The 27986-nt window shown below is 40.7% G+C and overlaps 2 protein-coding genes across 4 annotated transcripts in view; one reads left to right on the plus strand and one right to left on the minus strand.

The window, feature by feature from the left end:
- The window catches only part of LOC109276412 (uncharacterized), an 87068-nt gene that overhangs the window by 7603 nt on the left and 51479 nt on the right, over nucleotides 1–27986 (minus strand). The window contains exons 8-11 of the mRNA XM_053901910.1: nucleotides 13933–13979; nucleotides 13649–13729; nucleotides 5665–5813; nucleotides 4984–5065 (exon numbers count right to left, since the gene is read on the minus strand). Of these exons, the coding sequence (XP_053757885.1) occupies nucleotides 4984–5065; nucleotides 5665–5813; nucleotides 13649–13729; nucleotides 13933–13979 (359 nt within the window). The remainder of the gene's footprint in view (nucleotides 1–4983; nucleotides 5066–5664; nucleotides 5814–13648; nucleotides 13730–13932; nucleotides 13980–27986) is intronic.
- On the plus strand, nucleotides 4843–27962 carry LOC128772445 (zinc finger protein 271). 3 transcript variants are annotated; one of them, XM_019465399.2, is made up of 3 exons: nucleotides 4843–5413; nucleotides 14820–15051; nucleotides 24996–27962. In XM_019465399.2, exons 2-3 carry the CDS (start codon nucleotides 14952–14954, stop codon nucleotides 27002–27004), a joined length of 2109 nt encoding a protein of 702 aa, XP_019320944.2. In that variant the 5' UTR covers nucleotides 4843–5413; nucleotides 14820–14951; the 3' UTR covers nucleotides 27005–27962. The 3 variants fall into 3 exon arrangements, with proteins under 3 accessions (XP_019320944.2, XP_019320943.2, XP_019320946.2); XM_019465398.2 differs by lacking the exon at nucleotides 4843–5413 and adding an exon at nucleotides 14043–14175; XM_019465401.2 differs by lacking the exon at nucleotides 4843–5413 and adding an exon at nucleotides 14320–14488.

Raw genomic sequence — 27986 nt, forward strand, 5'->3', positions numbered from 1 at the left:
CTCATTCAATTAAGCAATTAAGTGTCTGACTTCGGCTCAGGTCATGATCTCACAGTTTGTAGGGCTGAGCTGTGTTGACAGCTGTGCTGACAGCTCAGAACCTGGAGCCTGCTTCGGATTCTGTGTCTCCCTCTTCTCTCTGCCCCTCTCCTGCTCGTGCTCTGTCGGTCTCTCTCTCTCTTAAAAATAAATAAACATTAAAAAATTAAAAAAAAAATAGGCGCACCTGGGTGGCTCAGTCGGTTAACCTTCCGACTCTTGACTTTGGCTCAGGTCATGATCTCACAGTTCATGAGTTCCAGCCCTGCATCAAGCTCTGAGCTGAAAGCACAGAGCCTGCTTGGGATTTCTCTCTCCCTCTCCCTCTGCCCACCCCCTTTCCCCCAGCTTGCGCTCTCTCTCTCTCTCTCAAAAAATAAATAAATAAACATTTTTAAAAATCCACCTTTCATGGGCGGGGCACTTTACAGATACTATTTTATTGGGGTTTAACAATAATACTATGTGATAAGTATTATCATCCCCATTTTACTGATGAGGAAACTGAGATTTTTAAAAGTTAAGCAATTTAGGAGCGACTGGGTGGCTCAGTTGGTTGAGTATTCAACTCTTGATTTCGGCTTGGGTCATGATCCCAGGGTCTTGGAATCAAGCCCTGCATCAGGCTCCACACTGAGCACAGGGCCTGCTTAAGATTCTCCCTCTCTCTCTCTCTCTCTCTCTCTCTCTCTCTCTCTCTCTCTCTCCGTGTGCCCCTCTCCCCTGCTCTCTCTCTCTCTCCCTCTCTCTCAAATAAAATAAAGAAATAAAAGTTAAGTAATATACCCAAGGCCCCAACCTGGTACATAGCAAAGTCAAGATATGAACTTAGGATTGCCCAACTCTAAAGTACTTGTTTTTTTTATTACAAATAGGGGTTAACCCAGGACAATCATGGTTGGTACTATTTAAGTGATTTAAAAAATGTTAGGAAAGGGCCATGGAGAATGGCCAGAGTGAACGTACAAACAAGGAAAAATTCTTGACTTTAAGTCACAGGTTCTAAGACAGTACAAAGAAAAGAGGAATGAATTCCTTCATCCATTATTTCGACAAATACTTGAGCTGTGTGCTAGGCAGTGTAGTGAACAGGATTCTCAGGAGTAAAAGGTGTGTCCTCAAAGACTCCATAGTGTGGGAGAGCAACAGGGAAACCAGGAAATACAGTGTGGAAAATCCAAGGATAGAGGGAAGCAGGCAAGGTAGCACAGAGAAAGACAACTAAGACCAGGAAGACCTGCCTGCCTGGGAGAGACACGTCAGCAGTCTGATAAGAGTAAGCTAGGTGAAAATGTAAAGTAAGGTCATTCAGGCAAAGACAACAGTTGGTAGAAGATATGGCCCACTGAGGAAACTGCAGGTGTTTTAGGAAGGCCAGACTAGTGGTTGTCTCCTCTGGCTCAGAATCAGCCATGGAGCATGGACCCCACAACAGACTTCCTGAGTCAGAATCTCTGTGGGTAAGGTTTCAATAAGTGCCCCCAAATGCTTCTGATGTGAAGCCATGGTAAAAAAACAAAAACAAAAACAAAAACACAGCCAGAAAGCCTGGGGCATAGTTAAGAAATAGTGAGAAAGGAGATACCTATGGTCTGACAGGTTGCATTGCAGAGTTTGAATTTGATCCCCCAGCCACGGGGATGGCTGGAGCCACTGTCTGCCCACTCGAGTACAGAGTACTCGAGAAGTACAGAGAGAGTACAGAGAAGAGACAGAAAGGGGTCTGTTGCCACCACTTGGGCAAGGAGGGCCCGAGCTATGGGAGCCAAAGGTAAAGACAGATTTGACAGGAATTAGACACACACACTGGATAAGGGTTTGGAAGAGAAAGGAGTCAAGAACTTGGATTTTTGGCTGGTGCTGGTGACTGAAATGATGGTGGTATCATCATTTCTTGAGCTATTTATGACAAAATTCAGTCTGAGATACCTACAAAGCAGCGTTCCTAAACTGTGTTTTTTCCATTTACACCTAAACAGAGAAACTCAGGGATATTTTTCCTCTTAATTTTTTTAGTATTTGAAAAATACTAAACACATTTGTTTAGTTCTTATCACGTGACGAATGACATCTAAAAAATCCCCTAGCTATGCATCATCAGATCTGTGCATCACTGTGTACATAGCATTTACCAAGGGTTGCATCCTTTACTTAATGACCACTGGTCTAAGTCATGGATCTTGCCCCTTAATTTCAATATGTTTGTGATACTATTAAATTTGTTATAAATATTATGCTCCTCTACACAGAGTTCCATAGGTTAGCCCTTAAGTCTACCACTGTTTTCACTGTCTCCCAGGCATCTCTACTCTGGATCTCTCAGCTGAGCACCAGCCCTATTTATTCACTGTTTCTCACTCCCATAATGCCTCTTGAATTTCTCAAAAGGACCTGAGACAGCACATTCATGACCAATTGATGATTCCTCCCACTCCAAATCTGCTCCTCTCCCAGTGGCCCCCTCTCAGGAAGTAGGAACATCCACCTGGCTGCACTTCTAGAAACCTGAAAGCATCCCTAACACCTCCTTCCCGTATTTAATGCAAATTAAGCCCTCTTGATTTTATTGCCTATCTCCAGAATCTGCCCCTCCCCATCTCTGCCACCACGATCTTCATGCCAACAACCATCCTCTCACACTATACAGTAACACACAGTATGCTTATACTGTAACCAGACAACCTTTTCAAATTGCAAATCTGATCCTGTTCCTCTGACCAGTTTTTTTAAAAAGCAAAAACAGAAGCAAAAACAAAACCTTCAGCCAATCTCTTTGGTTATACTCATCTCATTTACAGATGCCCGAGATGGACCCCCAGCCTGGGTCAGAACCTCCTACGTGGGGCTTTATATTTGTAAAACATTCTGCAAGTAATTCTGATGTGCAGGCAGGGTTGGGTTAGTCAAGGAGGCATAAGAGATACAGTTAAAGAGAATTTTGATCCTTTCCCTCAGAGCACTTCTCTCATTTTGTCAGTTTATATGCTTTAGAGGGACTATTGGGTTAATACCTATCTTCTCCACGATTAAAACTGTAAGTTACATCAACATTTTTGCTCACCATTTTATCACTATCACTCAATCCAATGCACAGTACAGAATATGTATATGTATATATATATCCATATATATTCATATATATACATATATATTCATATATATATCCATATATATTCATATATCCTCATATATATCTATATATATGAATATATATGTATATACATGTATATTTATATATACTCATATATATGCATATATATATACTCATATATATATTCATATATATATATTTATATATATACTCATATATATATTCATATATATATATTTATATATATATATTTATATATATAAATATATATATATATATAAATGAATACTACTATTGTAAAAAAAAAGTTTCAAAGAGGCAGTGGTCAACATTGTCAAATGCCCAACAAGGACGGAAAAATGTTTCCATGGCACTTCTCATAGTGCAGGGAGATGACAGCTCACAGGAAAAACACCAGCTTTGGAGTCAAGTGACACAACAGTTTGGAATCACAGCACAGCCTCTTACTAGTTGTGTGACAGCAGTCACCAACCAAACCTTTCTAAGATTCCATTTTCTCTCCTAAAAATGGAGTTAATAATACTTTCATTGCAGTGTTACTATAAGAATTGGAAGTAACAGACATCTAGAGTAGTGCCTGATGTATTAAGTGTATCTTTTTATTCTGGCGTTTTGACATCTGGGCCTTGCTTTCACTGGAAGGACTGTCCTTCCCAGAGCTAGCAGATTCCTAGAGATAATAAACTCACCTACAGGGTGCTTTTCATATGCAAACCAACCCAGAGCCCACACACCACCACCTCCTGTACTGGGATTTCTCATCCAGGGCCACCATTCCCCTGCCCTAATCACCCAGGGTCAGATGCCAGAAAATCAGGCACAAGCCCTATGCTTCAGAGCACACTGAAACTATTCAAACTAGCCAATCCCAAACCTGTTTACCCTGCCTCACCCATTCCTTCCCACAGAAACCACGATACAGGCTCCTGCCCACTTTCCCCTCACCTGGCCTCCTGACTGATCCTGTGATTTCACCATGTGTGACCATGTGGGGCATGGCATGACCCCTCCTCTTGGAAACCATGAGTAACAAACTATCTTTGCAATGGCAATCATCTCCAGATCTGTTGGCCTCACCATGCCTAAATAATAATAAAACTTAAATTTTAAAACACTTGGCCCATAGCAGGTTCTCAATGCATGGTAGAAATGGCACAAGGGAAAGGCAAATTCCACATCACAAGGCGTGGGATATAGAATAGGTTTTATTGGGGAAACTTACCAGCTAGGGGTCAGTAAAATGAGCACAGGTCCTGTGATTCTTCCATCATCCCACAAAAGGGAATTCTGGAGAGAGGTGCTGCTGTTTCAGGGAAGAGCTCCTTCTAACTTCTCAGTGTCAATGTTAAGAAAGCAGCCTTGTCATTGGGGGCCATAGGTCCACTGTTTGGTTGACCTATGTTTATTAAGTGCCAGTGTTGACAGAGTTGTCTAGGGAACCCCTATGGAGAGGGCTGGAAGCTTAGATATGGCCCTTCCCTCTGGGATGAGAGATCCTGGTCCAAGCTAGCTCTTAGTCCAAGCAACTCAAGGACCTCCAGGGCACTTTTGGACAAAACTGCTTGTTACAGCATGACTGTTACTATAATGTATCTGCATTGTTTGCTTACTATATGGTAACAGAAAACACTGAGTTTTTATTGTAGAATCAAGCACTGTCTACCTGTTCATTTCATCTTCACAGCCCTTTATGGTCTAGATTCTACTGTTTAACTGAACAGAAACTGATGTTACTTAATTTGTCTCAGGTCACATGGTTTGGAAGTGATGAAATCTGGACTGTTCTGAAACAAAACGGTCTGACTCCAGAGTCCATACTCTTAGATATGTACTCTGTTGAACTGCCTTTTCACATCTGCCTTCTCCACCAAACCAACGGCCCCTTCCAGGAGGTCTGTGTTTTCCCACACATTTCTTCAACAATACAGAATGCTTACTTTGTGCAGGCACTGCGCTAGGCACTGAGCAAAGAATTATAAATAAGACCGTGTCCTTGCCATTACAGAACTTAAAATTTTAGTAGGGAGGCAGACGTTAAACAGAAAGGACGCATAATTACGTGATAAGAATTACAAAGGGGAAAGTAGAAAGGGCTCTGAAGGTGACTGACAAAGAATCTATCTAACCTAGACTGGGGAAGTCAAGACGGTCAGCTGAGACCTGACTCAAGAGCGAGCTCTGGCCGCATGAGAAGTGGGAGGAAAGATTCCATCAGTTTATCTCCGACTCCTCAACCCGTGGCCTGGCACACGGCGGAGCACGGTAAGTGCTTGTGAAGTCAAAGGGCACTAGGGCGGGTGGATGGGCAGGCAAACGAACAAATGCGTGAAGAAATGGCCCGACTGACGGATGCGCGGACGGACGGAAGCGTCGAGGTGGGAAGGCCATCTGGTACTGCCGCAGGCTCTGCCTGTGTCACGGCCAGGCTGAGGCAAAGCGGCGGGGAGGGCAGAGGCCGGACGGGGGCGGTTTGGGAAGCACCCGGGGCCGCGCTGCCGGACCGCCTCACTCACCCTTCGCTCGGCGGGCTGCGGGACAGACCCCAAGGAGGGAGCAGATCAGCCTCGGGCGGCGCGCGCCGGAAGTGGGAGCGGGCGCACCCCTCTAGGAAGCCGGGAGGACTGCATATTTGCAGCTCGGTGGCGGGCGCGCCGCGCGGAGGCTTGGGAAGAGGGGTGCGAGGCCGGGAGGAGTGCGTCTCTGCGGGGGACCTGGTCCCCCACAGCCCCGCTTCAAAATGGTTGACAGGCGACGGAGAGAAGAAAAAAGAAATACAGGAAGAGAGAGAGAGCTTTATCTCCAAGGATATAAAAATAGAACCTTATATCTGTACATTTGAGGAAAAGGAAGACGTGACCACATTCGTACACCACAAACGCCTGCCTTCAGTGCCAGTTCTGGACAGTTCGGGGTGGAGTGCGTGGGGACGGAGGGGAAGGGCTCAGCCCAGGCTGGGCTAGGGTGCAAAGCGGAGAATCGACCCTGCCGTCGTGGGCAAGGGCGTGCAGGGCCATCACGGAGCAGAAGAGTGAGAATAATTTTCTCATAGAAGGCGTTACTCAAGCTGAGTCTTGTCTAACGACTAAAATGTTGACTTAGAGGAGTGGCCAGAGGCAGAGCACCGCAATGGGAAGTTCAGGGCATGCTGGGGAATTAGCCCAGCATCTTAGTTGGCTGGAACCTAGGCTTAAGGATACAGTGGTGTCACGTTTCCGAGAGTTTCAAATGCCACTCGGGAATTTGGAATTCATTTAGTAATCAGCGCAGGCCGTTTACACGTGACAAGGCCTGAATTATACTTTGGGGAGGTATCTTACATAGTAGAGTGGATTAAAGGGCAAAACAGGTAAGAAAAAGAAAACAGGCATTTGGAAACATGAACTTAGCAGGATTTGCTAGTATCTGAAAATATGATTGAAGATAGAGAAGGGGATGACATCGCCAAGGGAGATCTTACGGGAAAATAAACGGAATGATAAAATACCAGTGTGTGGGGGTGGGAAGAGCAAGAACATATAGAGAAGAGGAGCTTCTCAGAAGAGGAGAGTCCAGATGGTTCAAACATCATAAAAGTCAAGCGAGAGTTTCAGGAGAGAGAACAGGTTACTAGCAGATGGGGCAGAGAGCTGGAGGAGGTGAGAATTCAGGTGATGCTGGTTTTTTTTTTTTTTTTTTTTTAAAGCAATGTGATTTTTTTGTTTTTTTAACATTTTATTTATTTTTGAGAGACAGAGACAGAGCAGGAGCAGAGGAGGGTCAGAGAGAGAGGGAGACACAGAATCTAAAACAGGCTCCAGGCTCTGAGCCTGTCAGCACAGAGCCGGATGTGGGGCTTTAACTCACAAACCATGAAATCATGACCTGAGCCTGAGTCGCTGCTTAACCGACTGAGCCACCCAGGCACCCCAGGTGATGGTGTTATTAAGGGGAGGGGCAGAAGAAGGGCTGGAGAGAGATTACCTGTGGAATGTACTTGCCAGGGGTTAAGAAGTGTATGATAAGACACTGAAAATAGGTAATAGTTTCTTTGAGAAATGTGGTCGTGCACGAAGGGATAAGAAAGGACACTTGGTTGGACTAGACAACAAGATTGAAAGATGTCTGTTTTTTAAAGATACTAGAGATCTAATTTGTCGAAAAAAGGTAAAATGTGAGTAGGAAGAAAAATTGAAGATAGAAGAAAAGAGAGATACATAGCTGATGGGGAGAGAATGATACCAGATAGGTAGGTGGAGTTGTCTCAGAAAATAAGATGAAGCATTATAATAAAAAATGGTGCATTTTGGTCTTTGTTTTTTGATGCTCTGAATGCAGAACAGCCAAACAGTATTGGTTAGTAATGCTGATTTTATAAGTAAATAAGTGTACATACAGTTTGTTGAATTTTCACAAACGGAACCTCCTCCTGTTCCAGCACTCAGCAAAGAAACAATATTATGGGTCTTCAGAAGTACCCCCTGTGCTCTCAAGTCCCCACCCTCCTCTAGCCCTGAAAGATAGCCACTACACTGAACTCTGAACATGATAGGTTGGTTTTGCCTCTTCTTCTACTGTATATAAATGCAATTCAATATGTACTTTTTAAAGTCAGTCTTCTTTCAACATTGTGAAATCCATTCATATTGTTTTGTGCAGATGTATGCCATACATTTTTATTTCTAATAATATTGTAGGATTATACCAATATCCATTCATTCTATTGAACATTATTGAAAGTGAGGTATTTAAATCTCTATATAATTTTTGCATGTTAAACCAACCTACTAGGTTGGTTTACACTGGTACACACTGAATCAGTGTATAATTCTTTTTTATGTATTAATGAAGTTAATTTGCTAATATTTTATTGAGGACTTTTGTGTCTATATTGTTAGAGATATTGGTCTGTTTTCTTTTCCAGATCACTTTCTTTTCCTGTGATATCTTTGTCTGCTTTGGCATCAGAGTAATTACTGGCCCTCTCTATTTTCTGGGAGAGATTGTGAAAGACTGGTATTCTTTAAATGTTTGATAGAAGTTACTGGGCCTTTGCTTTTCTTTGTTAGAAAGTTTTTTTACTATTAACTCAATTTATTTGCTTTTCATACATTTATTCACATCTTCTATTTCTTTCTCAGTTTTAGTAATTTGTATATTTCAAGTAATTTGTCCATGACACTTATGTTGTGTAATATGTTGGCATGAAGTTATTCATAGTATTCCCTTATATTCTTTTAAATTATTACAGAGTTGGTAGTGATGTCCCCTCTTCTCTGCTTTTGTTAATCTCTCTCTTTTTTTCTTGGTCAGTCTATTAAAGGTTTGTCAATTTTTGCTTATATTTTCAAAGAACAAAATTTTGGGTTCATTGATATTTCTTTATTATTTTTCTGTTTTCTATTTCAGTAATTACTACTCTAATCATTATTAATTCCTTCCTTCTGCTTTTTTGTTGTTAAGTTTACTGCCTATTTTCAAGTTTCTTAAGGTGGAAACTTAGATTATTGACATGAGATTTTCTTCTTACATAGGCATTTTATTTTAATTTTTTAAAATATTTATTTATTTTTGAAAGAGAGAGAGAGACAGAACATGAGCCAGGGAGGGGCAGAGAGAGAGAGAGGGAGACACAGAATCCGAAACAGGCTCCAGGCTCTGAGCTGTCAGCACAAAGCCAGACGCGTGGCTTGAACTCATGATCCTCAAAATCATAGCCTGAGCAGAAGTCGGACACTTAACCAACTGAGCCATCCAGGCGTGCCAACCTAGGCATTTTAAAGCTATAAATTTTTCTCTACATGCTGCTTTGGATGCATCTCATAAAATTTTATATGTTGCATTTCACTTTCATTCAGTTAAAAAATATATTTATATTTATATTTACATAAACATTTTAAAGAATGATATATATATTTATATATTTATCTATATGGATAAATATATATTTATCTATATATTTTTTAGAGAATGAGAGAGCACACACACACATGTGAGATAGGGGCAGAAGGAGGGAGAGAGACAGACAGACAGACCCAAGCAGGCTCCATACTCAGCATGGAGCCCGTCTTTGGGACTTAGTCCCACAACCCTGAGATCATGACCTGAGCCAAAATCAACTGTTGAATGATCAACCAACTGAGCCACCCACTCAGGCGCCCTGAGTTTAAAATATTTTCTAATTTCCTTTGTGATTTCTTCTTTGAAGCACAGGTTATTTAGATATAGGCTATTTAATTTCCAAATATTTGTAGAGTTTCCAAATTACCCTGTTGCTTGTATGCCCCTTGCGACAATGGAAGCTTCATCAGCCCCTCTCATTTGAGGTGGCTCTGGTCTCTCAGCCCTCAGAAGTGGAACCCCTCACTGGGCACCCCATTTCCTGCATGTAGAATCCTAGAAATCTGACAGGCTTCCTTCATTTTGTCCTGTCTCTGATTCAGTCCAAGCTGGCAGTATTTCTGGTGATACAACATTCTCAAAACCATGCTGGTCTTCTGTGGATATCAAGGGGATCCCACAGTTATATGCAGGGGTTCTCCACAGATCCTTCCTGGATAACCCCATTTCTGTTTCTGGTTTCTGTTGAGATAGTTGATTGGATCCATGAGTCACACACCCAGTCCTCTCCACCAAAAGTTTTCTAGCTACATTCATGGCTTTGTCTCCAGAGCAAGGATAGGCTGGGAAATTTTCTAAATTATCAAGTACTGATTCCTTTTTTGCTTAACAGTTCCATTCTCAATTTATCTCTTTCCTCTCACATTTTACCATAATCAGCAAGGAAAAACCAGAACACATCTTTCACACTTTGCTTGGAAAGCTCCTTGTCTAAAAATCCAGGTTCATCACTTACAAGTTCTATTTTCCACTCAACAGTAGAACATGATTCGGCCAAGTTTCTGCTAACTTTGCAACAAGTATCACCTTTTCTCCAGATTCCAATATTTTCTTCATTTTTGTCTGATACCTCATCAGGAGTGTATTGAATATTCAATATTTCTAGCAAAATTCTCTTCATGACAATATATGTATTCTCTAAGACGAAAGAACACTGCTCTACTATCCTTCTCCCTTCCTTCCAAGTCATTGCCAGAGTCACCTTTAACATCCATATTTCTACCAACAATCTCTTCAAGGCAATGTAGGTCTTTTCTATCATGAGCCTGAAAACTCTTCCAGCTTCTAGTCATTACCCAACTCCAAAGCCACATCAACATTTTTAGGTATTTGTTAAAGCAGCACCTCACTTCTGGTGTAACAGAATGGCTTAATACCACAGAACTTTATTTTCTCACAGTCTGGAGGTTGTAAATCCAAAATCAACGTGCTGGCAGGATCATGCTCCTTGTGAAGGTTCTAAGGTTCATGCCTAATTCCAAACTTCTGGCAGTTTCTGGCAATCCTTGGTGCTCTTTGCCTTGTGGATGCATCACTTTAAGGTCTGCCTTCACATTCACATGGTCTCTTCTCCCTTCTGTGAGTCTCCTGTGAGTCTGAACTTACCTTTTCTTATAAAGACTCCAGTTGGTGGATTAGGACCCACCTTAATCCAGTATGATCTCATCTTAACTTGATTACATCTGCAAAGACCCTATTTATAAATAAAGTCACATTAACAGGTACTATTGGGGGCGCCTGGGTGGCTCAGTCGGTTAAGCGTCCGGCTTCGGCTCAGGTCGTGATCTCGTGGTTTGTGACTTCGAGCCCCGTGTCGGGCTCTGTGCTGACGGCTCGGAGCCTGGAGCCTGCTTCGGATTCTGTGTCTCCCTCTCTCTCTGCCCCTCCCCCGTTCATGCTCTGTCTCTCTGTCTCTCAAAAATTAATAAACATTAAAAGAATTAAAAAAAAAAAACCAGGTACTAGTGGTTAGGATTTAAGCATATCTTTGGAGATGGGGAAACACAATTCAACCCACAACAATGTTAAGTACAAACGAAGAGTTGTTCAAACTTCTGTGACTTGGTTTTGAAGTTGAAGACTTCAAACTGATGCCAGTGACCTCACTGACTGAAAAGAAATGATCTGATTTGAATTCAACTCTAGAGGTCTTGGGGAGTTTTGGTGTTTCTGATACAAGCCTATACATCTCTGTCAAAGTGAACGTTGGAAACTGATTATATTGGCCATTATTTCACTTTCTGAATCTCAGTTTTCAGCATGGGTTCTCTTTTTAAAAAGTCACAGTCAATTGGAATGCATATTAACATTTCAAAGACATTGGATTGTCCATAATTTAGATATATCATTCACAAAACAAACAGGAGCAGTCTACTTGTTAATATTTATTTGACAAAAAGGAAAGTCAATTTTTTTCATTTGGCTTCACAATTTGGATTTATTTCCCTTGTTTACCTGGACCTAGAGATTGATTTTTAGATTAATATTAATTCTTTGTGAAGACTGATTATACAGTCTAAAGGAAATTAATTTCTCATACAATATAATACATGATAAGCAAAAGTTCACATGTAGGTCTTGATGTTCAACTTTCTGAAGAAGAGGTCTATAGTTTCTATCATATTCTCAAAGTAGTCATATTATCCAAAAAGGATTAAGAACCACTACTGTAGAACCTATGCCTAAATCAGACATATGTTAGTTTGGCCTAGTTTCCCCCAAGAAGAAATGTAATAGGAAACAGAAATCAGGTAGAATACTGGTGGGTGAGCTATCAGTTTTATTCTTGAGAATCTCATATCATTTCCCATGCCTGTGTTATCACTCCTGATCTCTTTGGAAACCTTTGAATTCTTTTTACCTTACTGAGAGGAACCTCTTCAGTGTCAGCTGGTGTGGACCACAACTGGGTCTAGGGTTGTTCTGGCTGACTGATCACACTGTTAGATTCCAAGCTGGCTTCTTAGCCTCAGAATGCATCTTTGGTAAGACTCCACAAGGCAACAAATCTAGCACAATCTGAAAAAAAGTTTTATTTCCTTGGTTAAATGCTCACAAAGTCTATGTTCACATGATCATTTCCATGTAAAAAATTAACAAAACCCTTAACTTTGCACATAAGAATTAACCTCTAGTTAACCTCTTTCTCATTCTCTTTTACCAAAAACCTTTCAAAAGTAGTATGTCAACTATGGTATTCTCATATACTGCTGGTGGGAATGAAAAACAACTCAGCCACTCTGACAGTGTAGCAGTTTCTTAAAATGTTAAACATACAACTACCATGAAAGAAAAAAGTATATGTCCATGTAAAGTCTTGGACACCAATGTTTGTAGCACCTTTATTTGTAATAGTAAAAAACTGGAAATACCCAATTCCCATCAACTCATGAGTGGATAAATAAATGAGGGGATAAATAAATAACAATGGAATATTATTTAGCAACAAAAAGGAATGGACTACTAATACACACAGTAACATAGATCTTGTAATAATGCTCAGTGAAAGAAGTCTGACCAAAAAAAGAGTGCATTCTGTATAATTCCATTTAAATAAATCTCTAAAACATGCAAACTAATCTATAGTAACACAAAGCAGAACAATGGTTGGGAGCTGTGGGAAGAAAGGGAGGAGATACTAAAGATAGAAGGAAACTTTTTGGGTTGCTGGTTGTGTTCACTATTTTGACTGTGGTGATGGTTTTACTACTGTATACATATGACAAAACTTATCAAATTGTCTACCCGAAATATTTGATGATTGTTATATGTTATATCACATAAAACTGGTTTTTTAAAAAAGTATCTACCCTCCTTTCTTGGGAGGGCAGGACCTAAACAAGTTATTTACAGGGATATCAGGGCCTCAATTTGTACATCCCTAAGATTTCAGAGATCAGAAGAGGGTCTTGAGCTGGGACAAAAAGACCTCTACTTCTACCTCAACCATCATTTCAGCCAGCCACCACTTTCTCAAATCTGTACCTCTTCTTCCCAACATCTCAACCTAAATCACATGTCTCAATCCTTCTCCTAATCCCCCCTTACTTCCCAAGATATTTCCAAGGACACAACAATATTCTTTCCTATCATGATATGCACCCCACCCCATCCCCCCAAATTTCAGGTCCTTCTTCTCACCCTGATCCTTTAGCCACAATGAGGACTGTACTGGCAAGAAAACTGTTTAGTTTCTATTTCATTTATTTCTACTCTAGTCTTTATTATATCCTTCCTTCTACTGGTTTTGATTTTGGTTTGTTCTTTTTTTAGTTCCTGTAGGTGTAAGATTAGGTTATTTGAGATTCTTCTTGCTTCTTGAAGTAGACTTATATTGCTATAAACTTCCCTCTTAGAACAGCTTTTGCTGCATCCCAAAGATTTTTGGACTACTGTGTTTTCATTTTCATTTGTCTTCACATATTTTTAAATTTTGTCTTAAGTAAGCCGTTTAGAAACAGACCCTGTGGCCTTCCTTGATGGCAAAGTTTATGAAAATCCAGCTTCCCAGCAATTTGGGAATTGCTGAGCATTACTTATTTTTAGGGCAATGGTTCTCAAAGTGGGGTCCCAGAGCCAACAACAAAAGCACCTGAACCTGGGCTCCCACCCCAGACCTACTGAGTGGTAAACTCTGAGGGTGAGGTCCAATAAAAAGTATTTTGACAAGGCTTCCCAATTATTTGGAGGCATGCCACGGTTCTGCGGAAAAAAAAACAGGACAGGTAGAAAGTTAGAATGGAAGCACACCAGCAAATATGAAAGGAAGGTGGAGTGGGGATTCAAAAAGAATAAGATAATAAGAACTCATTATGTAGTCAGAAGACCCACCCTGCCCCAGAGAGCTTTCCTGAAAGGCGTTTCGACATTCACGTCAAGAACCGGCAGATAGGCCAGCAAGGTACCTGTCGCTGGCTCACCAGGTCGCTAGCCACAGCTCCGCTGAGGTCAGCTTCGCGGAGATTCACGGGTTAACTCTCGGCAAACACCACCCGACCCGCCGCCGTGGCCGCCGCCCCCTTGCGTGTGCTCACGTGCGAGGCTCCGCGCCATAGAGCTGAGCAATCCTCCCAGATTCCTAGAGCGGACGCGGCGATGGCGGGTTCGCAGCCTGTGAGGGTTGACAGTGACCTGGAGAACAAGTCAAGGTATGGGTGGTGTCAGGTCGCGGGGGCCGGGGAACTCGGGTGATCTCGCCCGCTGTGCTACCTGGCAGCGCCACCAGGGAGCCCTGTGTGTTTTCTTGAGTCCTTGGAGAGTCTAGGCCGCCGGGATCGCCCCCAGGCGCCGCTCCTGGGCTCGGTGGTTCCTTGGCCTAGTGTGCTTTGGGTATCCGGTCAGCGCCTCGGCCTTGAGTTCACCTGAATGAACACCAGAAACTTTGGGGGCAAGTGGAAATCAGGAAGGGGATGCATTCACGCAGATCAGACGAGCGTGCCAGGGAAAGAGAAACCTGCACGTGTGAGTGCTGGAAGAAGGGAAAGAGGGAAAGAAAAACATAATGATGAGGGATCAGTAGTCGGTTCGGTATGATAAAGGCACCCAATACAGTGTTAACCGCTGGAACAAAAGTTTTAATTCCCTCCCCTGCCTTATCTTTCCAGGATGCCCTTATTTCAGTAGCATTAACCTCCACTTATGTTGGAAGGTTTTTAGACTTGGAATGGAGTACACATATCCAAAGAATGCCTGACTCTAGGATGATGAGGGAGGAAACTTAGTAAATTCTGACAGAAAAGCTCGTGGAGATTAAATGAGATTTTGTTTTCTCCCTCACTTCTTTTACATCTAGGGGATGTTTCTGGTGGTCTAGTCTCAGAAACTTTATCTCCAGTCTCCACCATGATTCCCTTCCGAACCCAGTGGTGCCCAGTTGCCTCCAGGCTTCAGACTCCTATGTGGACAAGAAAAGCTTACTAAGGAAATGGTAATTCTCCAGTTGCTCCCTGAGGTGGTAAGTGGCCCGTTGCAGCCCATGGAGATCCACTTCAATTATGAATCTCAAGAACACCGCCTTCTGTCAGGTGAGAAGCCGTGTGTTATATCTTTCTTAATGGTTTCAGGTGGTGGGGAGGGTTGTTACCGGGGCTGTGTTAGCTTTTTCAAGTGCTATTGGTATTCACTGCCTACCCCTCACGGGATTAGTTAGGCAGTACTATCTCTTTAGTGCTGCAAGCACAGTCACATGGCTTTACTGTGAATTTTAGCAATCAAATTCTCATGGAATTCCCTCCTCTCCTTGAATCCCCAGAGTTAGCCATTTTCCCATTCTAACCACCTTATCACCAATCTGTCAGTGTTTGATATTTTCCCTTTAAAATCTTCTATGGGGTGGTTCCGTCAGTTAAGCGTCCGACTTCAGCTCAGGTCATGATCTCCTGGCTTGTGAGTTCGAGCCCCAAACTGCTGCCAGCTCAGGGCCTGGAGCCTGCTTCCCATTGTGTGGCTCCCTCTCTCTCTGCCCCTCTCTGTCTCTTTCTGAAAAATAAATGAACACTATAAAACATCTTTTCAAGCCATCCTTTTTATGTGTTGTAGTGGCATAGTTTAAAGTTTGGAAGTCTGACAGCCTGGATTCAAATACTAGCTTTGTCATCATTCTGTTTCCTCATTTTATAAGTATATAATAACTCATACTTTGGAGGTTATTTTGAGGATTGTGTCTATTACCACATAATAAAGAACCTCAAAACTTAGTGACCTAAAACATGAGACATTTTTTTAAATGTTTATTTATTTTTGAGAGAGAGCACATGCATGCGTGCGTGCACACATCCCCCCCCCCACACACACACATGAGAGTGAGGGAGAGGCAGAGAGAGAGAGAGAGGGACAGAGAATCAGAAGCGGCCTCCGTGCTGACGGCACACAGCCCAAAGCGGGGTTTGAACTCACTAACCGGAAGATCATGACCTGAGCTGAATGAAGTCAGACGCTTAACTGACTGAGCTACCCAGGGGCCCCAAAACATCAGACATTTTTAAACCATGTTTTCTTATGGTTCTGTAGGTCGTCAATTTAGGCTGGGTTCAGCTGGGCAGTTTTTCTCCTGGTTGTCTGGGATCACTCATGCAGTCATCCAGTGGCTCAACTAGGGCCAGGGTCTGAGTTGGTATCAATCATATATGTCTGGCTATTAGTACCGGGTGTGGCTTGAGTCATGTATCTGCAGCAGGCTAGCCCAGACTTTTTCACAGGGCAGCCAGTTTCCCATACAGAGAGAGGGAAAGCCCTGGGATGCATAAGCACTTTTCTAACCTATTTTTGTGTTATACTGAAGTTATAATGACCAAAGCAAATCACATGACCAGTTCCAGAGTCATTGTGGAAGAGAACTGCACAAGGGTATGGGCATTTGGAGCGTCTCATTTCCGCATCATATTTTGTTGCTGATTTTGGTCCTCCCATTGCTGCTCTTTGGCCTGTGAGATTCACCTTCTATTGTCATTTTCTTTTACTCTAGATCTTCTGCCTCTTTATAGTTTTGAAGTATCTCTATTTTACTTTGTTTCTGTCTTCTGTGTTTAGTACTTGTCTTACCTTAAGAATCTATTCTCAGGAAGCTAGCTCTCATTTTTCCTGAGAATCACTGCAGAATTGGGTCCACTTTCAGTTTTACATAAATTAATATACATATTGTATGTGTTTGTGACTTTTAGAGTGTGTTTAAATAACTTTTTTTTTTTACTATAGAGTAATATATAAAGTGCATTTATAAAACATACAAAGGCACAAAACAGAAAAATTAACCTACAACTCCACCATCTAGAGGTAGTCACTGCTAACATCAATGTATCTTTCAAATAATTTAACTATTCAACAAATACTTATTGTTGATATATGTTTATTGATCAGATTATAGCTTATTAATTGTTACTAACCATATACTATGATTAGTTATTGAGGGGTTACTCTATGTGGGCACTATTATAAGTGCTGGGCATATAGCAGTGAACTGAAAAGGTAAGTCTTTGCCCTCAAGGAGCTTACATTCTGGTGGGAGAAACAATGAATGACTGAATGAATGAATGAATGAATGAAAAATAGAGTATAGATAGTGATAATGGTTATGAAGAAAACAAACCAGGATGTATCAGTCTGGATTCTAACAGGAAACAGGTGGTTTGAATGCAAATTCAGCAATTCAGTGTTTCATGAAGAGGATGGGCAGTATTATAGAAATTAACAAGGGATAGAGAACAGCCTTGGGATCCAAAAAAAAAAAAAAAAAAGAGGAGCAGTTGCTACCTTTAGGCCTAAAGCTACAAAGGGAAAGACTAATTAACCAAATCCTGGAGAGTATACTTGTAAGGTAGAGCTGCCAATAGGAGCCATGGCCTTTGCTCAAACAAACACATTACTTCCAGCTCCTGGCCTAGCAAGAAGAGACTCTGGATGTAGAGTGAAGAGCTAGATCTCAGTTTCCCTGGGATTTAGCACTGAAAGTCCTCTATCCCAAGAACCCCCTTTGTTGTGGACAACCAGGATAGCTGGTCATTCTACAGTTCTCCTCCTACTTTAGGCCAACTCTAACTGCAAGCCAGAGGGCACAGAACCCCAAGAGCTGCAGTGCATAAACTGGTATCAACCTCTTGGAGCACAGAGCAAAGTAAGCAGTAGATCTAGAGGGTCAAAAGGAGAATATCCCATTACAGTCCACCCCTTTTAATCTATATACTTTTGTTCTTTGGGTTATGTTCCCAACTTAGCAGAAAAACAGTCTCAAGCTACCATTTCTTTGCAGGTTGACTTGTAATTAAATTATATTCCCATCAGGGGTGCCTGGGTGGCTCAGTTGGTTAAGCAGCCGACTTCAATTAGGTCATAATCTCACGGTTTGTGGGTTTGAGCCCATGTCTCGTTCTGTGCTGACAGCTCAGAGCCTGGAGCCTGCTTCAGATTTTGTGTCTCTCTCTCTCTCTCTCTCTCTCTCTCTCTCTCTCTCTCTCTCTCTCTCTCTCTCTCTCTCTCCTCCCCCTGCTCAAGCTCTGTCTCTCTCCCTCTTAAAAATAAGTAAACATTAAAAAAATTGTTTTAATTATATTCTCATCTGAAACATAAAACTTTACTGCCACTGGTGCTTTTCATATTAAGTATTGAGGAAAAGGGAGGGAAAGGCATAATAACCTTAAAATAACTGCTACAGTTTTTGCTATTCACAAAGCCAAAACTGATAATCAAAACTATCTTCTTACATCACCCATTCCATATTGCCTCTACCCTCTGCCAGAATCTTAGTGGCAGAGTTCTTTACCTAGTTTAGTAACAGAAACCTGTTTTCCTGGATGATCTGAGTCCTTGATGATCCTGTCTCTTCCATATTACTTCAGTGTACCATTGACTGGGCATTTTAGACATGAGAGAACTTGGAAGCACCTCCACTGAATCCCCTGACTCCTAGACCTATTGTTCCTTGCCCTTACTATGTAGCAGCAGCCAGTTCCCCAGTAGCAATTGGTATCTGTCATCCTGGCCAGTAGAGTGACACTTTCTCTCCCTGTTGGTTCAGCCGCATGAGGAGCCCAAAGTGGCCAGGAGGCAGTCTCAGATTCAAATTAAACAAAATCATGACTTTATTCCATGGTAGAAGTATTTCTTCTTTGAGAACCAGAACCCTAAGCCCATCAAACCCAAGATTAGAGGAATAGAAAGTAAAAATAATATAAGTGGGTTATTAGTTATATAGTAAGAAGAGACATTTATTACTACTCCTCTACCCTTAGCTCCATTACCCATACATTCTGGCCATGGAGAAGGCAACACTGTTTATTGTTCTTTGGTTTAAGGCATATATTGCATCCTGTATGATGGTACCCCAAACTTATCCGGGTGTTGTTGCCTGGCTGGTACTGTAACTGAGCCTTCAGTAAATCATTCCACGATTACTGAAACCCACTTACTTCTGGGTGATGGGACATGTGGTAAGACCCGTGAATTACACGTGTATGAGCTTATTGGTGTACTTCCTTCCCTGTGAAATGACTCATTTGGAGGCAATATTGTATAGAATTACCATGATAATAATACACATTCTCTTAAGTCAACGCTAATTTGTATCTGGGCTGTCTGTTTAGTCCTTTGAAAACAAATTGTTGCTCTCTTTGTGATAGAAGGGGTCAAGTGTGATGAATGTGCCCCCTAGTTGCTGGCTAGCTCCCCTCCAGGGACCTTATTAGGGGCTCAGTGTTGGACCCAGCAGATGGCTACATGGGTGTATAGCTGTGATGATAGGCATATCAGCCTTGATAAGCAGATATCCATATTATTGAGCCCATGCATAGCCTCCATTCCTGCTGCTATGACCACTTTGTACATAAATCCATTGGGCAAGCATTAGTAAAAAAAGGCTAATTGACATTCATAACATGAATCACTATGCCCATCTGATTGAGAGGCTTTTTACAGAGAATGCCCTTTGGTGAGTATTTACCCAGGGCACAAATATATTCATTATTTGCCCATTCTAGGAGATCTAGCCTCATAATTTTCTTCCAGAATCCTTATTTCTAGTCTTCCAGTCTTATTCTTTGAGGTGCCTAACTAATTATATAACCCATTAGTCACTATCCTTGAATCATTATAGGCATGTATCTTAGGCTATATTGCCTTCCATGAAAATGGACAACCAGGTGTATACCTGAAATTGTGCCTACTGGGAAGATTTGCCTTTACCAGTGTGTTTCAGGTCACTCCAGAGTCAGGGAATAAGTGAAAGATGCGTTTTCAGCTAGTGTCCACATGCTGGTCAGGCCCAACTATAAACCAATTCTGTACTTTTTCTTCCTCTGTTAACTGGTAAGAGATAGGTAAGAGGGAATTTCCATCAGGCCATGAATGTAGGCTAATGGAGAGGGGTAGTGGAGCAATAGGAAAAGGCACTGCGGCAACCCAGGTCGCTAGCACATAGAATTTGTCTTCCAGACTTGCTTTTATACTGGAATGCTGATTTGTATGTCCAGTTTCATGATTTGATGGATCAAATAACTAGTTCACAATGGTCAGTTTGTAATAGTCATTTGGTGCTCCGTGTTCAAGCATTAAGTCTCTATTAGTGCCCAAGTGCAAGCCAGGGTCTGCCTTTCACTTAGAAAATTGTTCTTGACAGAAGAGAGTATGGCCTTACTTCACTATAGTTGTCTTCTAGAGGCTTGCAAGAGGCCTAATACAGCATGCCTGACTGCTGCAGACACTTCTTATACCATTGGTTATCCTGATAAATAAAGTCACGTGACAGGACAACTTGCATTGCAATCTGGACTTCTGCAGAGCCTTTTATTACTCTAGTCTCACTCGAAAATAACAACCTTACAAGTTACTCATATTAGTTATTTCAGCACATTCGACTGTGGTCTTTGTTGCCTCAAATATGCAGGGCTTACCAAGTATTGTACCTTTCTGAGCTGATAACAGTTGGTTAGAGACAGAAGTGAAGTAAAAGAACAAGCCCTATGAGGGCTTTCAGGCAGAGGGAATAGCAAATGCCAGGGACCTTTTGGTGTAGCAGGAACAGGGTCAGTTTGGAATAGACAGAAAATAGGAGTAGTTGTGGAATGAAAGGAGAACAGAGAGAGAAAGGACGAGATGGAACTTTCAAGCCATAGTAAGGACATGGAATTTATTCCTAGTGTAAAAGGAAACCATTTGAGCAATTTATGCATGAAAATAACATATAAAGGTCACTCTGTTGTATGGACAATAGAAGAAAGGTATATTAGCGAGAAGAAAACAAATGTTTCAAGAAGAGAGTAATCAACTATGTCAAAAAAATAAGTAAGATTGAGAATTGGATTTGTCAAGATAGAGCTTATTAGGAATTCTAGTAAGTGCAGTTTTGATGGAGTTAAGGAGATAAAAGCCTGATTGCAATGGATTAAAAAGAGAATAGACTTGGGGCACCTGGGTGGCTCAGTCGGTTAAGCATCCGACTTCGGTTCAGGTCATGATCTCATGGTTCATGGGTTCAAGCCCCGCATCAGGCTCTGCTGACAGCTCAGAGCGTGGAGCCTGCTTCAGATTCTGTGTCTCCCTCTCTGTCTCTGCCCCTCCCCAACTCCTGCTCTCTCTCAAAATTAAATAAACATTAAAAAAAAAGAGAGAGAATAGACTTAATATTGGTTAGAATATAGAGCAGTGTGAACTCATACACTCAACAATGAGACCCCAAAATTCTGATCCTAAGTTTATGTAACCTGGAGAAACACTTGAATATGTGCATCGAGATAAATGTACCAGCAGATTCATATCAGCATTGCTTGAAACAACAAAATGTTACTGTCCATTGAAGGAGAATGGGTGAATAAAATGTGGTATATGTCATGCTATAGTAGTGAGCATGAATGGACTACAGCTACACACATGAATATGGATGAATCTTCCAAACATAATGTTGAACAAAAAAAGCAAGTTACAGAATATATGTGATATAATTCCTTAAATGTATATAGTTCAAAACATGCTCTATTTGTCTTCTAGAGCTGTCATAACAAAGTGTCACAGACTGGGTGGCTTAAACAACACAAATTTATTTACTCACAGGTCTGTGCATTAACTTTGGTCATCTATGCTTTGCTTTCTTCTAGAAGATTTATAGTTTTAGATTTTCTATTTAGGTTTATATTACATTTCTAGTTAATTTTTGTGTATAGCATAAGGAAAGAGGGTTAATTTGTGTTCTTGTTCAGTTCTAACACTTTTTGTTGAAAAGAGACTGTTCTTTTACCATTGAATTGTCGTGGCAACTTTGTTGAGAATCAGTTGTACGTATATGTTTGGATCTATTTATGGATTCAGTCTTTTTTTTTTTTAATGTTTATTTATTTATTTTTGAGGAGTGGAGGGGTTAAGAGAGAAGGGGACAGGGGACCCGAAACGGACTACAGGCTGATAGAGAGGCTGATGCCACTCAAACTCACAAACCATGAGATCATGATCTGAAGTCAGACACTTAACCAGCTGAGCCACCCAGGCACCTCTGTTAATGGACTCAGTCTTATTCCATTAATAGATATGTCTGATCTTATGCACTGCTTTGATTACTGTAGCCTTATAATAAAGTTTGAAATCAGGTAGCATAACTTGTCCAATTTTGTTTTTCCTTTCCAAAATTGTTTAGATTCTTCTGTGCATAAAGTTTATAATCAGTTTGTCAGTTTCTACAAAAAAGCCTGCTGAGGTTTTGATTGGGGTTGCATTGAATCTATAGATCATTTGGGGAATGATTCCATCATCTTAACAATATTAAATCTATCTTTCCATAAGTGATGGCATATGTTTCTGTTTATTAGGTCTTCTTTAACTTCTCTCAGCAATGTTTTGCAGTTTTCATTGTAAAGATACCACACTTATTTTGTTGAATTCATTTTTAAATATTTCACCTTTGGTGCAGTTAAAAAATGTTTTTAGGGGCACCTGGGTGGCTCAGTTGGTTGAGTGTCTGACTCTTGATCTCAGGGTCATGAACTCAAGCATGTTGGACTCTGTGTTGGGTGCGAAGCCTACTTAAAAAAAAGTTGTTTTTTTCTTTTGTTTTTAAAGAGAACACAAGCATTAAAACCACCTGTGTTTAATTTTTTTTTTTTTTTTTTTACTGTTTATTTATTTTTGAGAGAGAGAGAGAGAGGGAGAGAGAGACACAACATGAGCGTGGGAGGGGCAGAGAGAGAGGGAGACACAGAATCTGAAGCAGGCAGGCTCCAGTCTCTGAGCTGTCAGCGCAGAGCCCAATGCAGGGCTCGAACTCCCAAACCGTGAGGTCATGACCTGAGCTGAAGTCAGACGCTCAACCGACTGAGTCACCCAGGCGCCACCTCCCCCACCCCCACCACTGCAAAGAAAAGGTTTTTAATTTTAGGCTCTAATTGTTCATATCTAGTGTACTGAAATACAGTTGGGTTTTGTATATTGCTCCAATAAACTCATGTACAACATATAACTTTTTTGACACACTTTAGTAAAGACAATGTGACTTTTTTTTATTTGTATCTCTCAATTATTTTTCTTGTTGCATTGGCTAGCAATATTGAATAGAGATTGTATAGTGTTGAATAAAAGTGATAAGAGAGGTCATCCTTATTTTGCTCCCTTGTTCCCAGGAGAAAAGCATTCAATGTTTAACCATTAAGTATAGTGTTAGCTGTTGCTTTTTCTTTCCTTTGTATTGGAATCGTTAATTTACATACCACATAATTGATGTTTGGATTTAAATATACCATATTCTTGGGGCACCTGGGTATCTCGGTTAAGCATTCAGCTCTTGGTTTTAGCGCAGGTCATGATCTCACAGTTTGTGAATTTGAGCCCTGCATTGGGCTCTGCGCTGGTGATATGGAGCCTGCTTGGGATTCTCTGTCTCCCTCTCTATCTCTGCCCCTCCCCTGCTTGCTCTCTGTCTCTCTCTCTGAAAAATAAATAAATAAACATTTTTTTAAAAAGGAAAAAATAAATATGTCATCTTATTTGTTTTTATTTATCCCATCTTTTGTTTCTTTTTTTTCTCCTTTTGCCTAATTTTACATTATCAGGTTTTTTTGTTTTTCCATTTTTTTCTCTATTAACTTACTGTTTATACATCCTTTTATTGTGTTTAATTGTTACCTCATAGCAGCCTTTTTCAGATGTGATTCTGTGAGAATTAAGCACCAATGCTCTAGGGCATTCATTTTAATCAACGTACTGATGTTTCTCCTGCATATCCATTATGGTACTAGCTGTGAACTTTCTTTGGGAGAATTAAGAAAATGGTCATTCAGATTATTTACTGTTTTATTCTCTTATGGAACCCTGGTTGAAATAGGCTGCCTTAAACCTATTACAACATATACGTTTGATTTATTACAGTTTATCTTAGTTTACTATTTCTAGGACAATCCAAAAATCTTATAATGTTTTAGTTTTATGGACTTTCCTCCTCTTGTGCTATTTTTGCCATGTATTTTAATTCTCTGTATATTGTAAACCCCGTAAGAGGTTCATGTTGCTTAAGTCAGTCAGTACACATTTAGATTTACCCGTAAACTTAACTTTTTCCAATGCCCTTGCCTCTGGTAAAGGGAAGAGGCCTCTACTTGGAGACATGAGATTTTTTACTTTCACCCTTGAAATTAATCTGTGTCGTGTTTTCAGCTCTCTAGACCATTTGCAGTCTGACAACTGTGTGCCTTTTATAGTAAACCCCATTTAACAGTGGACTGATAGTCAAGAATTTCAGTGGAACTCCTACCATCACAGACATCTGATATTGTTAAGCCTAGGAATGGCCTCCTCAAAAATCAACTCAGAAGAGATTTTTTATCTTTTCCCGATTCACACACTATACTTAGGAAGTCTGGTTACTGAATGTGGCTCTTTCTTAGCCACTTGCTTGTAATAATCAGGACAAAAGAGATGAGAGATTATAAAGACCTATTTTTGAAAATTTAAGATTCTGTCCTGACCATTCCTGGACTTCAATAGCTTCTTCTTTCCCCTAATAGCAACCTCTGATCTGCCTGGTTGGTGGTGCTCCCAGTGACAGCCAGGCTGCCACTGCCTCCTCCCCCTCTTCCCCTTCCCCTTCTTCCTCCTTCCCCTTCTTCCTCCTTCCCCTTCTTCCTCCTTCCCCTTCTTCCTCCTTCCCCCTCTCCCTCAAGTATTCTTTCACATTGTTTACCTTACTTAATGTTAATAAATTGCTTATGTATTAGCTTTCATTTAGTCAAACTGTCATAATTACTATGACTAGGTTTCACTATTCCCAGATCTCCTGTGACAGACGTATACAGAACATATCTGGGTGAGACACTTCAATAAATGGTTATTATGGTCCATTACTTATTGTTTCTTCCCAATTTCTCTTTCGGAGGGTCATTTTCAGTGTTTTGGAGCACTCCCCTCTTGTGACGGCATTTTATAGGTAAATACAAATCTGTTTCACCTCAAACTTTCTTACACTATGGAGAATACATTCCATTTGGATTTTTTATTGTTCTAGATGGTGAGACTAAGACCAAGATTGGAGAGGTGGCTTCAGAGGAGGAAATTACAACAAAAATTGAACCATTGCCTGAAGAGTCTGGCAACCCCAGAAATGATGTTCTCCAGGATTCTGAATGCAGAGGATTCTGTGAATTTGGAGATACATTAAATGAAAAGGATCAAAATCTCTTTAACAGAAGACAACATAACTGTGATGAATGTGGGCAAAGCTTTGCTTGGAGTGCAGGCCTTATTAGGCATCGAAGAACCCATTGGGAGAAACCCTATGAATGTGATAAGTGTGGAAAGGCCTTTAGTGTGAGCTCAGCTCTGGTTCTGCATCAGAGAATTCATACTGGGGAGAAACCCTATCCGTGTACTTGGTGTATTAAAAGTTTCAGTCGGAGCTCAGACCTTATTAAACATCAAAGGGTCCACACTGGTGAAAAACCTTATAAATGTGATGAATGTGGGAAAGCCTTCAGTCAGAGTTCTGATCTTATTATCCATCAGAGAATCCATACAGGAGAAAAACCCTATCAGTGCAGTCATTGTACTAAAAGCTTTAGCCAGCGCTCAGACCTGGTTAAGCATCAGAGAATCCATACTGGAGAGAAGCCTTACACGTGTAACCAGTGTAACAAACATTTTAGTCAGAGTTCTGATGTTATTAAACATCAAAGAATCCACACTGGAGAGAAACCATATAAATGTGATGTGTGTGGAAAAGCCTTCAGTCAGAGCTCAGATCTTATTCTGCATCAGAGAATCCATACTGGGGAGAAACCATATCCATGTAATCAGTGTAGCAAAAGTTTCAGCCAGAACTCAGACCTTATTAAACATCGAAGGATCCACACTGGAGAGAAACCCTATAAATGTAATGAGTGCGGTAAAGCTTTTAATCAGAGCTCGGTCCTTATTCTGCATCAGAGAATTCACACTGGGGAGAAACCCTATCCATGTAATCAGTGTAGCAAAACCTTCAGTAGACTTTCAGATCTTATGAATCACCAGCGAATTCACACAGGAGAGAAACCTTACCCATGTAGCCAGTGCAGTAAAATGTTTAGCCGAAGATCAGACCTTGTTAAACATCATAGAATTCATACAGGTGAAAAGCCCTATGAATGTGATGAATGTGGGAAAACCTTTAGTCAGAGCTCAAATCTTATTCTACATCAGAGAATCCACACTGGAGAGAAACCCTATCCATGTAGTGATTGTCCTAAAAGTTTTAGTCGTCGTTCAGACCTTGTTAAACATCAAAGAATACACACTGGAGAGAAGCCATACGGGTGTAACCAGTGCAGTAAAAGTTTTAGTCAAAGCTCAGACCTCACTAAACATCAGAGAGTGCACTCTGGGGAAAAGCCCTATCATTGTGATCATTGTGAGAAAGCCTTCAGTCAGAGTTCTGACCTTATTCTTCATCAGAGAATTCACACGGGAGAAAAACCGTACCCATGCCCACAGTGCAACAAAAGTTTCAGCCAGAACTCAGACCTCATCAAACATCAGAGAATCCACACTGGGGAGAAACCATATAAATGTCTTGAATGTGGAAAGGCTTTCAGTCAGTGCTCAGCTCTTATCCTACATCAGAGGATCCACACTGGGGAAAAACCATATTCATGTGATCAGTGTGGCAAAAGCTTTAGTCGGCGCTCTGATCTCATTAACCATCAAAAAATCCACACTAGTGAAAAGCCATATAAATGCGATGCATGTGGGAAAGGCTTCAGCACATGCACTGAACTTACTGAACACCAGGGAATCCACACTGGGGAGAAACCCCACCGGTGTAGTCAGTGCAACAGAAGTTTTAGCCAGCTCTCTGATCTTATTGATCACGAGATAGTCCATTCTGGGGAAGACAGTCTAAATGTGATGAATGTGGGAAAACCTTTGGAGTATACACCAACTTTACTCAGTACCAGAGACACTACACCAGAAAAAAATCTTAGGAATGCTATTGATTATGAAAAAGGTTTTAATCAATGCTCAACTCTTTTGCTACAGTAAGGGGGAAAAAACCACTGGACAGAAAATAATTTTTACAATGAAAGTTTAACTGAGAGACATAACTAAATTTAAAAATTCTGAGGAGGAATCCTGTAATTGGGAAAAGCTTCAATGTGAACAAAAATGTTACTGAAGGTCAGCAACAATGGAAAGGAATTTCTGTCTGCTAAAATGTAAAAAAAAAACAAACAAACAAAAAAAACCTTTGGTCTTTTGTTCAAATATAGTCCACAAGGGAAGAGTTTTATCATTAAAGAAATGTATAAGTGTTAATGCAGAACCTTATCAGATATTGTAAAAATCAGTGTGATGGGGCGTGCAATCAGAACTCAGAAGTGTACTAGTGTTATAATCTCAAACCTTTAGAGAGCCCTAATTACCTATTGCATATCCGAGAAGTCACCTTAGAGAATGTAGGGAAAACTGAATTCCCTTCCATGTCTTAATTGGCATGTATTCTGATAATCAGCATGCCATTGATCTCCTGACAATGGAAGAGTCCTACCTTATGCTACTGTTAATTATCTGTCATTAAATTCCCTCTGTGTGAATATGCTATGCTATTCTGGTATTAAACTTATTAACTACATAACTCCAGTGCCCCATTTTCTCGGAAAGTTTTCTTTGGCCTAGTTTTGGTTTTCCTAATGAATATGACTTTTCAAGTTCCTGCAGTATTCACAGCAAATATGGACTTGTTTTGCTATCACTAATGTAGCCCATAAACTTGATTGGTTTGAAATCCTTCTTCACTACCATTTAATCACAGCTCCTAAATATGTGAAACAATTTTTTTTAAAAAGAGTTCCATATGTCAGAGTGTGAGGATTTCTCTTCCACTATGTGTATCTTGTCTCTATAGATTGAACAAAAATGAGAGCTAAAGTAATATCCAGTATGACTAATTTGTATAGCATATTCTGTCTAAAAATAAAAAGACATTGATTTTTTTCAAGTGGCAACGTTTATCAGACTATTTTTT

The sequence above is a fragment of the Panthera pardus genome, unplaced genomic scaffold (genome assembly GCF_024362965.1).
Source record: "Panthera pardus isolate Hobbes unplaced genomic scaffold, ASM2436296v1 HiC_scaffold_15, whole genome shotgun sequence".
NCBI lineage: Eukaryota > Metazoa > Chordata > Mammalia > Carnivora > Felidae > Panthera > Panthera pardus.

Coding starts and splice junctions, on each gene's coding strand:
- LOC128772445 (XM_019465399.2), top strand. CDS start 14,952: ATGGTAATTCTCCAGTTGCTCCCTGAGGTGGTAAGTGGCCCGTTGCAG. Junction 15,052..24,995: donor AGAACACCGCCTTCTGTCAG/GTGAGAAGCCGT, acceptor TTATTGTTCTAG/ATGGTGAGACTAAGACCAAG.